We start from the raw sequence: 16,359 nt of genomic DNA, 5'->3' as shown, positions 1-16,359 counted from the left end.
AGATTTTCAATCTGCATCAAAAATTAAAACACAAAAAAAGTGATGGTGCATTAAGTGAGGAAGTGCTTTCAAAGTAAATTACATTTATCAGTAAAATTAGAATTTGTATTGAAAATTTCACATATTATCTATTTATTCTTGCCATACTTCATTATTGCTTATGGAATACAATATTATACCACCATTTTGTTACGTCGCTTATAATCAATCTGCTGTGCGACATATTTGTTTATTGCTTTAGGAGCTTCAGACCAGCTAGGGCATGAACATCTGGGGTTGGACAATAAATGCTGATATTCCAGCAATGTCCATGTATCATGGATGAATAGAGCATAGAAATGTACAGTACAGAATGTATAGGAAAGAACTGCAGATGCTGATTTAAATCGAAGATAGACACAAAATGCTGGAACAATTCAGCGGGACGGGCAGCATCTCTAGAGAGAAGGAATGGGTGACGTTTCGGGTCAAGACCCTTCTTCAGACTGATGTCATGCGAGTGGGCGGTGCAGAAATAAAATGTAATCGGAGACAGTAAGACTGGTCGGAGAACTGGTAAGTGGGAGAGGATGGAGACAGAGGGAAAGCAATGGCTACTTGAAATTAGAGAAGTCAACATTTATACCGCTGGGGTGTAAGCTACCCAAGCAAAATATGAGGTGTTGTTCCTCCAATTTGCGCTAGGCTCACTCTGACAATGGAGGAAACCCAGGACAGAAGGGTCAGTTTGGGAATGGGAGGGGGAGTTAAAGTGTTGAGCAACCGGAAGATACAAGATACATTTATTTGCCACATGTGCCAATTGACACAGTGAAATGTGATCACCATACAGCCATACAGTAAAATAAAGAACACAACACACTATAGTGTTCAACATAAAACATCCCCTCACAGCAGAATCAAAGTTTCCCACTGTGAGGGGAGGCACCAAAGTCAGTCATCTTCCTCTTATGTTCATGCGTGGTCGGGGTCTCCGGAGCCCTCCCCAGTCGCTGCTACGGGCAGCCCGCCGCTCAGGCCCGCTCGCCGAGATGTTGGCACTCAGACGTCAGAACGGGAGGCCAACCTCAGCGGCTTGGGCCTCCAAATCGGTTGCTTCCCACTGGAGTCCGCAGCTCCCGACGTCCCCAGGCCGCGCCCCCGACGTCCCCGAGATTCACGCTGGCGACCCCCGGCAAAGGGCCCCAGGACTTCGCGATGTCGGTCAATGCTGCCCGCGCTGGGAGCTCTGCGTACCACAGTGCCGCGATGTTGGAGCAGCGGGCCCAACGTTCTGGAGCTTCAAACGGCGATCCAGGTAGGTATCGCCCGGTCCGCGCTGCCGAAGCTCTGGTCCGATCTCCGGTAGGAATGGCCGTGCCGATCCAGTGGTAGGCCACGAGGAGGAGAGGCGAGGACGTGACACAGAGAAATAGTCGCATCCTCGTAGGGTAAGGGGGAAACGTTTTTCCCCTTACCCTACCCCCTCCTCCACATAGAAAAACTAAAGAATCCCTAAAACAAAACTGTTTGGACAAACTAAAATTTAAAAAAAGATCAGGTAGGTTTAGGCGGACTGAGCGGATGTGTTCAATGAAACGATTGCTGAGCCTGCGCTTGGTCACGAACGAAATACAGGAGTCCACACCAGGAACAGCGGATACAGTAGATGAGGTTGGAGGAGGTGCAATTGAACCTCTGCCTCACCTGAAAAGGCTGTTGGGGTCCTTGGACAGACTCGAGGGAGGAGGTATAGGGACAGGTGTTGTATCTCCTGCGGTTACAGTGGAAAGTACTTGGGGAGGGGGTGGTTTGGGTAGGAAGGGATGAGTTGACCAGAGAGATGCGGAGGGAACCGTTGGAGGAAGCAGTCATTGGTAGTGCTGCTGCCTCACAGTGTCAGAGACCCAGGTTTGATCCTGAGAATGGGTACTGTTTGTGCGGAGTTTGTATGTTCTCTCTTTGACTGAGTTTTCTCTGGGTGCTCCGGATTCCTCCCACGTCCCAAAGACGTGCAGGTTTATAGGTTAATTGGCTCTGTAACTTGCCCCGTGTGTTTCGGATGCAAAAGTGGGATAACATAGAACTAGTGTATGGCTGATCGTTGGCCACTGTGAACTCCGTGGGCCAAAGGGCCTATTTCCATGCTGTATCACAAAACTAAACAAAAGCTAGGTTATAGAGTTGAGAAGTCCCAGAGGACTGGAGAGTAGCTAATGTTGTTACTTTGGTTAAGAAGGGATGTAGAGCGAATCTAGAAAATTGGGGGCAGGTGAACCTCCTATCAGTGGTGGGGAAGTTACTGGAGAGGATTCTTCAATATAAAATGTATTCCCATTTGGAAGAGAATGGGTTATTTAAACACAGTCAGCATGGCTTTGTACGTGATAGGTCATGTCTTACTAGCTTGACTGAGCTCTATTAAGGAGGAGACAAATGAGGATGGTGCAGTGGATGTTGTATACATGGATTTTAGTAAGAACTTGACTAAGTGGGACTCGTTGGGTACTTGTCACACGGGTGTCCTAGTCCCCCTAACGCAACCCGTTCCCCAGCGCAAGATTCCACCACTCACCTGTTCCCCCAATGCAACGCGTTCCCCCAACACAATATTCCACCACTCACTCATAGCCCCCAACTGCGAAGTCATGGCTCATTTCCCCTCATCCCCAGCACTCCCTCCACCTCCTCTTCATCCTCCCTCTCCTTTCACCTACTCTCAGTCACTCCCTCCCTCCATAACACCTGCCCTCTCCTTTCTCTCTATCCCCCACCTCCCCTATCCTCTCCCTCCATCCCTCATGACCTCTTCCACTGCCCTCCTCTCCCTTTATTCCCCACTCCCTACCTCTCCTCCTCTCCCTCTATTTTCATGTCTCTATAGTTCATGAGCCTCCCCCAGCACTGGAGTTGAAAAAAAAATCCCAATAGCATCTTCCCAATACCATCTTCCCAATTGCAATACCAATATCTCCCCTTCCTGTCCTGCCAGGAGCTATGATGGCAACATTGTTGCAAATGGGCACTTGCTGTGAGATGCCATTGAGCTAAAAAGTTCAGTGTTGCTGCCAGTGTTTGTATCTAAGTGTGTTGGAAGCTGTGAAGAATTATTTTAACAGGAAAAACCATTTTAAATTCAAAGTAATTTTTAAACATTTTCAGTAATGTCGAGAAATAAAGCCTGAAATTTTCAGATGTAGATTTTGGATTCCAGGGGGAAAATCTCTATCGGAATATGTAGAAATGTTATCGTTACCACGTAGATTTTTTTGCAAAGATGTGATCACACACAAACAAATAAATAAATACACACACACACAACACGCACAACCAAGTGGAACGCATTGGGTCCCTGTCAGGCGGGAGGCCTGGTCCCCCAACGAAACCCGTTCCCCAACGTAAGATTCCACCACTCCGCTGCATCGGCAGCACTGGACTTAAAAAAAAAAAAAAAATTCCAATTACACTTCCCCTGCCTCCCCAGCACTTCCACTTCCAATTCCACTTCCCCGGCCCCTCCCCCTCCTGTGCTGCCAGGACCACGACTAAGTGTTCTATGATGGCAACATTGTTGCAAATGTCCGGGGACTGTGAGATCCCATTGTGATGTCATAGCTGTAACTGCCAGAGCTTAGTGACAGATATTCTTAAAGTTGGCTTTTAAAACGTGGAAATATTAATAACTTGTAAAATATAACATCAAATCTGAAGGAAACTTGACAAGATTGACGACGGGAAAAAGCTGAGTAAGGCTGTGCAAAGATTTTAGCGATACCGTGTACCGTTTTGTCGTAGACACACACACACACACAACTTTTAATAGGATATAGCAATGTTACAACATTTTGAGATTTTAAAAATCAAGTCTGCAATTTATCCCATCAGATAAAGCATAACAATAAGTTTAATTTGACACCAAATTCACTTTCATATCTCAAGTATTAAAAATGTTATGGCCATTTTCATACTCGGAAATTAGCATCTTGTTCCCTATTGATTTTCAATGGACATTACAAAAAAGCTGTGATCTTGGATAGTCAAAAGCCCATTTCTTAAGGAAAGATTAACATTTTTAAATAGCCTAAGTGTCCAAAGATTATTCACAAATAATTCACAATATAACATGATTTTTATATCTAATTTACATTAATTTATAGGCCAAATGGAAGGAATTTAGTGTTCAATTGCCGTAAATAAATGCCCATTTAAATCGGCTTTCTAGTGGGTTCATGTGAACGCGCTGGTTTAGAACGTTCGCATCACGCTGGATTAGTGCCCTCAAATGCCGAGAAAAATACTGCGGGATATAAAAAGCCCAAAATGAACTACTCGCTATAGATAACTTGATATACAGGGTTATATATATGCCCCATTTAATGTAAAAATAAGGTACATACCTTTAATTGTTTGCTTTATAAAACCCTGGGGCTGCGAGAGGTTGCGGAATGAGTGAGTAATTTTAAAACTATTATAACTATATTATCGAGGCCTATAAAACTAATACCTTTTGCGACCGGGTCTTGCAGCGATTTTTCGTTAATGATTTACTAGGCTGAACATCTGCGATTAGGACAGCCTAGTAAAAATCGCGTTTTAAACCCGCCCCCTCCAAACAGCGCCAAAACGCGGACATGGCTGTGGGCAGATTCCCAATGACGATTCAGGTAGGTTTTGTAACATACCTATAGGATACTCGACTAATTGGGACCTGTTGGGTCCCTATCGCCTGGGAGGCCTGGTCCCCCAACGCAGCCCGTTATCCCAACGCAATATTCCACCACTCACACATAGCCCGCAACTGCGCAAGCGCGGCTCATTTCCCCTCATCCCCAGCACTCTCTCCCGCTTGTCTTCACCCTCCCTCTTCTTTCCCCTCTCCCCCTCCCCAAACCCTCCCTTCCTCTCCTTTCCTTTACTCCCCCCCCTCCATCCCTCCCCCCTAACCCTCCTACCCCCTCCTACCCCCTCCTATCTGCCACCTCCTCACCCTCACCTCCCCTATCCCCTCACTATCATTCCTCACCTCCCCTCCCCCACTGCCGTTCTCTCTCCCTTTATTTCCCACTCCCCCCCCTCCTCTCCCTCTATTCTCCCTCCTCTATCCCCCCCACTCTCTCTCCTCACTTCCTCCCTCTTCTTTCCCCTCTCCTCCAACCCTCCCCCAATCCCTCCCTCACCCCCTCTTTCCCCTATCCTCAGTCACTCCCTCCCTCCCTCCGTAACTCCTCTCCCCTCCCTTCCCCCCCCTCCCTCCATCTCCTCCCCCATCCCCCCTCTCCCCACTCTCTCCTCCTCACCTCTCCCATTTTCTCCTCCCTCTCTACCCCAATTCTCCCTCAATCCCCCCAGTCTCCCTCCTCACTTCCCCCCCTCTTCCTTCCTACACCCTCGTCTCCCTCAATCTTCCCACACCTCCCGGAGCGACTGCAGAGGCGATGGAGACGACAGAAGCGACAGAGGCGGTAACGGCTGGTGACTGACAGCGGACGCGGCCAATCAGTGCAGCAATGGTGCAGGAAGGGGCGTTGCCGTGACTGACAGGAGAGGATACCAATCTGCGCATGCGCGGTTTTTAAGATTTTTAAACCTTAATTTACTAAATATACCACCGATCGCAACAAAACTTGTTGCACACAGCATAGGAGAATGGTGAGTAAGGTGGTGAAGAAGGTAGCGTTATCGTGTACCGTTTTTGCGTGGATGTAAAAACTACGCAAACCGGAAGATAACAAGATGAGATTTTTAGTGATAGGTAGGTAGGTAGATACCAAGTGGGACCCGTTGGGCCCTGTCCCCAATGCAATAATCCATCACTCACCCATTCCCCCCCCCAATGCAATATTCCAACACTCACCCATAGCCCCCACGGGAGGCCTGGTCCCCCAGCGCAACCCGTTAGCGATCACTGGAGCCATTCACTCCTTCCCACGTGGGAGGAGTGGCAGTCGGCGCTTCCCGGAGCCAATGAATGGCCTCAAAGTTTGGGTCGGCATCGGTGCTCCCTGGAGCCAATCAATCATTCCCACGTGGGGGAGTGGGGGGACAGTCGGCGCTTCCAGGAGCCAATGAATGGATTCCACTTTTGAGTCGGCTTTGACGCTCCGTGGAGTTGATAAATCCTTCCCACGTGATTCTGCTGATGGTGATGCTACTGCTCAACGATTGGGCCAACAATTCTAGAGAGGGGCATCGCCAAACGTCTGTGGGGAGTGGGCTGTGAGAATGGCAGCTGAGATCCCATTGTGATGTTATTTTCGGCTGGCGGAATGATCATGGCAGCGTATGTAAATTAGATCCCATTTTGATTGTAAGTCTGTGAGATGCCATTGTGACATCACTGGAAGCTGCTAGAAAAGTCTCACTCTCACAGTCAGTTATTATTCTCAAAGTTGCCTTTTTTAAACCGTTAACTATCAATAACGTGAAATATAACATTAAATCTGAAGGAAACTTGATTAGATCGACGATGGGGGAAAAAGCCGAGTAAGGTTCTGCAAAAAATTCTGCGCTATCATGTACCGTTTTGGCAGAAATACCATCTCTCACACACACACACACACGCAAGACAAGGCTTTTAATAGTATACTAGACCAAGTAGCACCCGTTGGGTCCCGTCCCCTCAACGCGCGGTTGCGGGGGGCCTGCAGCCACACACACATACACACACACACTCACACTAGCCACCCCACACACACACACTAGCCACCCCCTTGATATTAAATTAATATTATTCATTCTCTCCTTTTACCCCATCACTCGTCCTATCCACTCACGCATAGCCCCCAACTCGCAGGCGCGGCTAGCGAGGAAGGGTGGTAGAGAGATAGGGTCAGAGAGAGAGAGAGAGAGAGAGAGAGAGGGGTCAGAGAGAGGGTGAGAGAGAGAGAGAGGGCCGACTTCATCTCCGGCGGCGTCTTTTGAATAACGGGGAGGAGGGGTCGGAGGGGGTGACGTTATCTCGCAGCGTATGGAACACAGCGCAGGCCGCATGGAGCAAACCCATTGTGATGTCATCAGCGAGACCATCTTGTTTAGATTCAAAGTTTTGTCATTTTTAAACATTTCAAGTCGAGAAATAAAGCATGAAATTTTTAGATAAGTAGATTTTGGACTCCACAGGAAAAACGTCTACCGGAATATGTAAATATTTTATCGCTAACACGTTGTTTTTTCGCGAAGATGTAATTATACACACACACACACACACACACACACACACACACACACACACACACACACACACACACACACACACACACACACACACACACACACACACACAGTCAGACTTTTAGTTATATAGGAGGGAGAGGATGAATTAGAGAAAGAATTAGATTTTTTTTTGGATTAAGTGCATTGTAGATGCAAGGAGCTGCTGATGCAGGTTTTTGTTTTTAAATAGTGCTGGAGATCAGATTCAGGCCGATTGTGGTGGGGGGGAAGCTGGAAGAGAAGTGAGAACAAGACAAAGTGAGTCCTTTAGAGGAAGAGATTACAGAATTTTTCCAAGGTTTCAGCACAATTCTTGGGCATAGACTTTCTTAAAGTTAGTAATATCTCTTTGTTTTAATGACTGCAGGGTTTTTAACCGAGGAGAGACTGCTAAAAGGAAGCATTTTGTATCTTGAAAATTTAGATAAAAATCTTTGAAAGATTTTGATGAGGCTTCAAGATAATTTTGACTAGTTCAGTGACTGGGCAAGTACCTGGCAGATGCCCTTGTAATGTCAATAAATCCCAAATTATCAACTCGAATAAGAAACACTGAAAATCAGAATATTCTTAAAATAGTGATACATTGAGAGTTTTTGATATGTAGATGTTCTTGAACACAAGTCATTGAAAGCAAGCCATGGAAATTCAGCAAACAAATAACGCGTGTTAGCGGGTTTGTAGGTTAAATTGGCTTTTGTAAATTGCACCTGTTGGTAGCGAGAGGATGCAAAAGTGGAATAACATAGGCTAGTGTGAATGGGTGGATGATGGGCAGCATTGATTCAGTCTGAAAGAAGGGCATCTTTCAATGCTGTATTTTTCCATTTAAAAAAGAGCGAATTGTATGTGTAAGGCTGAATTTGCGTGTTTTTTGAGTACAGGACTACTACAATTATAGAAGGCCTCTGTGAGAGCACACCTGGATTTTTATCTGCCATTTTGATCTCCTCACTATGACAATATATAGTTGGCACAGGCATGATGGAAGGTTCACAGACTGATTCATGGTAGTGGGACAGTCATTTAAGGAGAGATTTGAGACAGCTCACACATTTAGATATCCGGCCCTAGATATTCATTAGGAGGAGTCTGAAAGCTTGATCAGTGATCAGCATGGTGGTGTGTCCCATTTAACTTTTTATTTAAACTTCAACATTTGATGGGTTGTTGGGAAGCTATCTCAACCACATATCTGTAGATCAGGAGTGGCATATAGGCCAGCTTAGGTAAAAATGTCAGATTTCAAATGTTAAATTCCCCATTATTTAATTAAGATGAATAAAAATTATCTTCTGCCGTAGAGGAATTTGAACACTTGTCTCATTAGCTCAGTTATCTGGATTTCTAGTTTAATAATTTAACCACTGTTCCATTGTTTTTCCACTGTTCCCCTCCTCTCCCGTACTTTAGTTTAATCTAGAGATTCAGCTCATAAACGGCCCTTCAGCCCACTGAGTACGAGCTGACCAGCGATCCCCATACATTAACACTATCCTACACACTAGGGGCAATTTACATTCTTTACTGAAACCAATTAACCTACAAACCTGCCCGTCTTTGGAGTGTGGGAGGAAAACAAAGCACCTGGTCTAAATCCACGCGGTCACGGAGAGAACGTAGGAACTCCGTACAGACGGCACCCGGAGTCAGGATCAAACCCGTGTCTCTAGCACTATGAGGCAGCAACTCTATTACTGCACCACCTGTGAGTCCTGTGCCTGACCTGAATGGTGGCACAGAATATCAGTATGGTTGAAAGGTCAGGTGTTCTAATTTTCTCGAGTGTGTCAATAATTTAAGATGTAAAGATGTATAAACATAGGATTAATATAAATGTAGATTTAGATGTATTATTAGAATTGAAACAGACGTAATAGGCCAAGACCACTTCATCTTTCTACTTGAACGGGTCAGGAGCTCGCCTTTATTTATACCTGCATCTCTCAGTTAAGCAACAGTCTCCTGTAGGCTGTGTACTGTCTCCCATTTTCCTCCAACATATTTTAAGAATATGTTTAAATGTGAGGGACGATTCGATCAATGATGGATTACAATTATGAAGCAACTTGAACACACCTGCTTTCAATTTTGATTCAATTTCTTTAATGGTAAAAGGTTTATCATGTCAGTTTCAAAGTTTTTATGATTAATGTAATTACACCTTTCTAGGTCATGCTGTATTCTGAAGGATGATGGCAATACTTAATAATTTTAGCCTAGGGAGCATAGTGCTTTTATATGATTATAATTGCCTCGTACAGAACTCATTCACTGTACTGTACGAACATTAAATTAATATGAGTACGTGGCATTGACAGGAAGATGTGACGGGTGATGAAATATGCCATAGGGTGTTTTTACATAGTACAATATCTTAATGATGCAAGTTATCTTTTAAGAATTGATGAATGTGCAAGAACACATTCAAACAACACTAACCAGTAAAACAAATCCAATTTTATTTAGTTCAGAAAAGAGTTGAAGTGGCAAATCATTGCATATTCTCTAAATGCAATGCAAATAAATTAAAAATAGACTGCGTGCTAAGTTTAAAAACCTGATGTTATATAAACAATTTCAAAGGGTATAAACATATGATGATTGATTATAGGTTTACCATATAATAATTACAGGCGACCACTGCTTTATAAGAATTATGATCCTGAAAATACACTCAAACTCCCATCATCTGCACGTAATGCAAAAATTAATTTGGTGTTATTTACTTGTTTTCATTCTGAATCATGATTTTTTGTTAATTCTATCAAATTTCTGAAATTTGGTGATTCTGTAACATGGTGATTCACCTTGATTAACCTAATATTCCACTGAATTGTTGCAGACATGGTTGTATACATTGGGGAGATAATGGGAGTCTTTTAGAGGGAGCTTATAATTACAGGCTGGCTGTGAATCCTATCCGTAGCATCTTGCATGCCATTTTACAATTTGGTCCTATTTTAAGCTGTGTGGTTTACCCAATATATTCTTTAAGAATTTAACTTGCACCAACCCATTGTCTCCAGTTTTGGTACCAGAGTCTCGTGCAAAGAGTTTTGGTTTTTGGCATTAAAACATGATTCCAAGCGTTGACTACCTGAAATTGGGGGATAGCCTGCAGCCCAATTGAATGAATATTGAATATTTTCAATTGCAAATAACTCACTGCTCTATGTTACTGTCCAACTCTAACAAGTCCATCCAGGGTCTCTCTCCTTTGTTCACATTTTTCATCATCTCCCGACCTCCTCTCATTACCTAGATATCACCCTCCCTATCAGGTTCCACCTGCCGATCACTCACATACTTGTACACCTGGGTTTCTTCTCGCTTTACTTATTCCCTCTCCCATGTGGCTCAATCTGTCCGTCATGCTTGTCCATCTGGTTTCACCTGTCACCTTCCAGCCCCTTCCTCTCACTTCCACATACTGACCTCTACACTCTAGGTCCAGTTGCAGGGTTTCAACCCTAAACATCAACCATTCCTTTGCCTCCATAGATGCTGGTTGATCTGCTGAGTTCTTTCAATAGTTTATTGATAGCATTACTATAGCTATAATAATTAGGGAATTGGCACTGCAGTATTTGTGAACTTAGTTCTTCAGACTAGTTTTGTTTTGGTAAATTACAAAAACCAACGTGTGTTGAAAATTAGTCTGCATGTGTTTATATAATTTGCAAATTATAATGGTATTAATTATATGGCTTGTTCACAGCAGAACTTCAAGCAGCAGTCAGACTCTGTCCCCGTGCCAGACAATGGATTCTTCTGCCCCTGAAGAGTGTTTTCAGGCATTAAACCATGCAGAACAGACCTTCAAAAAGATGGAGAACTACCTTCGACATAAACAGCTGTGCGATGTAGTGCTTCTAGCTGATGACCGAAGGATCCCTGCTCACAGGTGAATAAAAAATGCATCAATTATTTTTTCTGTAAATGAAATCAATTACCACGCTGTTCATATCAAAATCAATATTTGACTTTTAAAAACTAGCAAGTGCAGCAACATCAATATTATTCTTTTTGGTCTTTGGTAATCAATGTACTCTATGTAAAATGTGTTGAGGAATATAATAGAGGTTTTGTAATAGCAAAATATTGAATTGACTGGGGTTGTTATTAATAATGTTGAAAATGCTGTTATAATTTTGGTACCCATTTTTTAAACATTCTCCCAAAAAACGACCCATTAGATGATTTCCCTCATTTAGAGAGCAGTATATTGTTTCATTTTGGTGAAATCCACTCGACAACAGTTTTGTGAACATACCTTTTATTAAGATTTGGACCAATTTCCCATCTTCAATCACAACATTTTTTAATGTCCATGCTCAATTGTTATTTGAGAGATTGGAGGTGAACAAACTTCTTGAATTCTCTTTGCAAGGAAGGCCATGCCATGGTACTGATAGGAAGTGTATAGCAGGAGTTCGGTCAAACAACAATGGAGGGGTAGAGCTATATTTCCAAGCCGGGGCAGCATGAAATTTGTAAGGGAATTTGTGGTCCTGGATGGGGAACAGTTCAATTGGCTGTTTCGTTGGATGGTGTTGAGTTTCTCAGTGACCTTTGAGCTGCCTACATACAGGCAAGTAGAAAACAGTCTATATCGCACTCCAGCTGCCTTGCGTATGGTTGTAGAATCATGAGAGAGTCTCACTGTGAAAACCCAGCTTTTGGTCTAGGTTTGGAAGGGAATGGAGGGGATATAGATCATGTGTAGGCAGAGGAGACTAGTACAACTTGGCATCATGTTCGGCATGGGGATTGAGGGCTGAAGGGACTGTTCCTGTGGTATGTTCTAATGTCTGCTGGTCCAATTCCGTTTCTGATCACTGGAGACTCCCCAGGATGTTGATGACTGGGGGACGCAGTCATGGTAATATATTTGGTTGGCAAATGGCGGTACTTGGTCTTTCCAACACTTGCTGCATGGCTAAAGACTGCCTAATTATCTGCAGTCACAAGTGAAACTGAGCAGCATTCATCCATCAATTAATAATTCCACCTTATGATTGAATGAGCTCCCTGATGAAGCAGCTGAACGTTTTCGTGCCTTTTATGGCTGGAGTTCCTCAGAGTAATGAGATGTCTTTAGGCTAAGATTATTGACCCACTACCCAGAGCCATTTTCCTAAAAGACTCCATCCAGTGAGTTTTTCCCCATGGATTCCCACTGACTATTTTAACTAGACTTGTTCTCCACGCCAAATGACACTATATATTTACAAATGTGAATTGCATCACGGTGGATGAACGTGTGTAAGTGAATAATAACAGTTACTAACACCTGATTTCTTATTCGGCAGTGTGAACTGTGAGGAGGATGCTATGAGAATGCAGGGTGACTTGGACAGGTTGGGGGAGTGGGCAGATGCATGGCAGATGGAGTTTAATGCGGATAAATGTGAGGTTATCCACTTTGGTATCAAAAACAGGGAGGCAGATTACTATCTAAATGGTGTCAAGTTGGGAAAAGGGGAAGTACAACGGGATCTGGGGGTCCTTGTTCATCAGTCTATCAAAGTAAGCAAGCAGGTAGAGCAGGCAGTGAAGAAAGCGAATGGCATGCTGGCCTTTGTAACAAGAGGAGCAAAGAGGTCCTTCTGCAGTTGTACAGGGCCCTAGTGAGACCACACCTGGAGTATTGTGTGTAGTTTTGGTCCCCTAATTTGAGGAAGGACATTCTTGCTATTGAGGGAGTGCAGCGTAGATTTACAAGGTTAATTCCCAGGGTGGCGGGACTGTCATATGCGGAGAGAATGGAGCGGCTGGGCGTGTACACTCTGGAGTTTAGAAGGATGAGAGGGAATCTTATTAAAACATATAAGATTGTTAAGGTTTTGACACACTAGAGGCAGGAAACATGTTCCCGATGTTGGGGGAGTCCAGAACCAGGGGCACAGTTTAAGAATAAGGGGTAAGACATTTAGAACGGAGACGAGGAAACATTTTTCTCACAGAGACTTGTGAGTCTGTGGAATTCTCTGCCTCAGAGGGCGGTGGAGGCCGTTTCTCTGGATACTTTCAAGAGAGAGCTAGATGGGGCTCTTAAAGTTAGCAGAGTCAGGGGATATGGGGAGAAGGCAGGAACGGGGTACTGATTGGGGATGATCAGCCATGATCACATTGAATGGCGGTGCTGGCTCAAAGGGCCGAATGGCCTACTCCTGCACCTATTGTCTATTGTCTATTCTTTTCCCAGGTTGGTTCTGTCTTCAGTTTCGGACTACTTTGCGGCAATGTTCACAAATGATGTAAGAGAAGCTAAACAAGAAGAAATAAAGATTGAAGGTGTTGACTCAAATGCATTATGGGCATTAGTTCAATATGCCTACACAGGTAAACACAAAACAATCAACTCCTGTACAACTGCTGTATTTAACAATTCTGTTAAACCATTTGTGTTCTAGAGAAATTTGCAAAGCGATCTTTCTTTTAATTCTGTTTCAATAAAAATAAGGGTTTTTTTTTGGCAACAAACTAATTATTATTGTCTCCAAAAAAAAGACACAAAGTGCTGGAGAAAGTCAATGCGTCAGGCAGCAGCTCTGCAGAACATGGATGGGTGGAGTTTTGGGTCAGGACCCTTCTTTAGACTCGGACTGCTATCCACATTCTCCAAAATTGCTGCCTAACCCACTGACTTCCTCCAGCAACTTGTGTCTTTTTTTTTGGCAAACCAGCATCTGCATTTCCTTGTATCCACGCCTATTTATTGGCTTTCTTCTGCAGTACACTACATTGGCTCTGTTTTAGACATCTGAGTAGGATTTTGATTTTGCAGACAGCAAAAGGTTCATTTATATAAAGCCTTTAACAATACTGCATCCCACAGATGTTTACAGATAAGCAAAAAACTGAGTATGCTATGTTTGTAGCAGAGAGCAGGATTGAAGGGTTGGGAATAGAATTCCATTGTTTTGGGTCTTGGGAGATGAAGGCAAGAGAAGTTGGAATTCCCAGATTCCAAATTTGTGAATAATCAAAGCTCACAATAAGGAGCGCACATAACTCAAAGCATTGTTGCAATCCTTGAATGTCGCACCCGCTGAGTTTCTCCAGCATTTTTGTCTATCTTCGATTTTTCCAGCATCTGCAGTTCTTTCTTAAACGTGTTCACAGAAGGTGTGTGCCCGTGCCGGCAGCGTTGTGCAGGATGCAGTACAGCCAGAGTTCGGCCGCGGGCTCAGCCATGTTCGGGGCAGGCGCTCGGCGGGCCGGATGATTTTGGGTTCTGGGCCGCATTCGGCCCGGGGGCCATAGGTTGCCGACCCCTGCGCTAGAGGCAGGAAACATGTTCCCGATGTTGGGGGAGTCCAGAACCAGGGTCCACACTTTAAGAATAAGGGGTAAACCATTTAGAATGGAGATGAGGAAATACCTTTTCACTCAGAGGGTTGTGAGTCTGTGAAATTCTTTGCCTCAAGAGGGCACTGGAGGCCGGTTCTCTAGATACTTTCAAGATAGAGTTAGAGAGAGCTCTTAAAGATAGCGGAGTCAAGGGATATGGGGAGAAGGCAGGAACGGGGTACTGATTGTGGATGATCAGCCATGATCACATTAAATGGCGGTGCTGGCTTGAACGGCCGAATGGCCTACTCCTGCGCCTATTGTCTATTGATATCCCTGGGTAATGAGATCATCTCCTACTTGCAGGTTTAATGGGTAGTTGGAAGACAGATTGGATTGGGAGGTTTGTTGGTGTTTGATATTTGGATACAGAAGTTAGAGGTCTTAGAGAGTGCTGGGGTCAAAGTTAAATCTGAACCTTTTGCTGCCAGGCACAAGTGTTTTAATGAATGTTTCTTTGGTGAACAGTTTAAAGATGAGTTGGACAATGTGAATGAGGAGATGCTCTGCAAAGCATGGATTGCATGCCGGAAGGGGAAACATAATAGAATATAATGTACAAAGGGTTTTAAGGGAGTCCATCTAGCTGAGATAGGAAAAAGTGACTTCACTCTTCTAAAGAATTTTTGCGCGGTAAATAATTATGGAAATCGGGTTAAGCGTGTGAGACATTTAGCATACTTCAGAATTCCAAAAGTGAGGAGAAATGACAGTAGATGGAAGCGAGAGCTGAAGGGACAACAACAGCCAGAGTGCTTGGCGTACATTGGCCGTTTGCTCACTGCATTTCATCAACAGAAAGGCATTATTTGTGTTTTTTCTTGATTCCTTTGGCATCTAAAAAGTTTTCGAAGTGATAAATCTGGCTGTAAAATTTTTAAATTGCCCATGATTCTCAAGTGAGTTTTTACATACAAAAAGAAAACTCTGAAGCAAATTTTACAGCCAGATTTATCACTTCTGAGACTTTTTAGATACCAAAGGAATCAAGAAAAACCACAAATAAAGCCTTATTGTTGATGAAATACAGTGAGCAAACGCGATAATTTCCAATATTTTCAATTCCGATATCTGCACGTCCAATGTTCGTCAAGCACTTTTGCTGTTGTTGTCCCTTCAGCTATCGTTTCTCTTTATCTTCATTTCGCTTCACGTTGGGAATTCTGAAGTTGGGTACGTGTCTCTCACGTTTACCCTGACTCCCACAATATTTTACACCGCAAAAATTCAACATTTTGGCGTTTTTTAACAGGTAGGAAAGTACGCGTTTCTTGCATTAATAACATATACTGGAAATTACGGATGTCCTCCAGATGGATTGAGCGGCTTCGTGCGTCAAGCCCTATGACCCAGTGACCTTACACCCCCTACAGCACATCTACTGAGATGAACATCCAAATACCTAGCTTCTGATACCAGTCTGAAACCCATAAGCCAATGAACAGCAGAGCTGCAGAGATGGCTGTGCTGCCACCCAGAATTTTTCTCTGGGGTCCCTGCTGCTTCTGGAAGTGCCTTGCAATATGTTGTAAATGGGATCTCATGATCTGTCATTCTGTGATGCATTCTCCAGTGCCTGGCAATAATATGAGCTCTGCTATTGCTAGTATCTGGGGAACAGCAGGTTGAAGAGGAGGAGAAATGGAGAAGGCAACATTGGAAGCCTCTTTATGGCAAAGCGGGAAAGGACAGAAGAATAACATTTTGGATTTTTATAAACAGAATAACCTACTTGCTATTCCATTGCTGTACCCAGCTGAACATCTTCATGTGTTTTGGCTCAGTACTCATGTCTTCATGTACAATTTA

General features: G+C 43.8%; 1 protein-coding gene across 11 annotated transcripts in view; it reads left to right on the top strand.

Annotated features, from left to right (window-relative positions):
* The window catches only part of LOC129698412 (kelch-like protein 5), a 100,394-nt gene that overhangs the window by 27,522 nt on the left and 56,513 nt on the right, over window positions 1-16,359 (top strand). For 6 of the 11 annotated variants that reach the window (XM_055637577.1, XM_055637569.1, XM_055637596.1 and 3 more), the window contains 2 exons: window positions 10,913-11,098; window positions 13,403-13,539. In XM_055637577.1, the coding sequence (XP_055493552.1) occupies window positions 10,956-11,098; window positions 13,403-13,539 (280 nt within the window). In that variant the 5' untranslated portion in view covers window positions 10,913-10,955. The remainder of the gene's footprint in view (window positions 1-10,912; window positions 11,099-13,402; window positions 13,540-16,359) is intronic. The other 5 variants (XM_055637605.1, XM_055637573.1, XM_055637603.1 and 2 more) reach the window with 1 other exon arrangement.

Source organism: Leucoraja erinacea, chromosome 1 (assembly GCF_028641065.1).
Source record: "Leucoraja erinacea ecotype New England chromosome 1, Leri_hhj_1, whole genome shotgun sequence".
Lineage (NCBI taxonomy): Eukaryota > Metazoa > Chordata > Chondrichthyes > Rajiformes > Rajidae > Leucoraja > Leucoraja erinaceus.
Note: the sequence above shows the minus strand (reverse complement) of the source record. Positions and strands in the feature narration are given on the sequence as shown.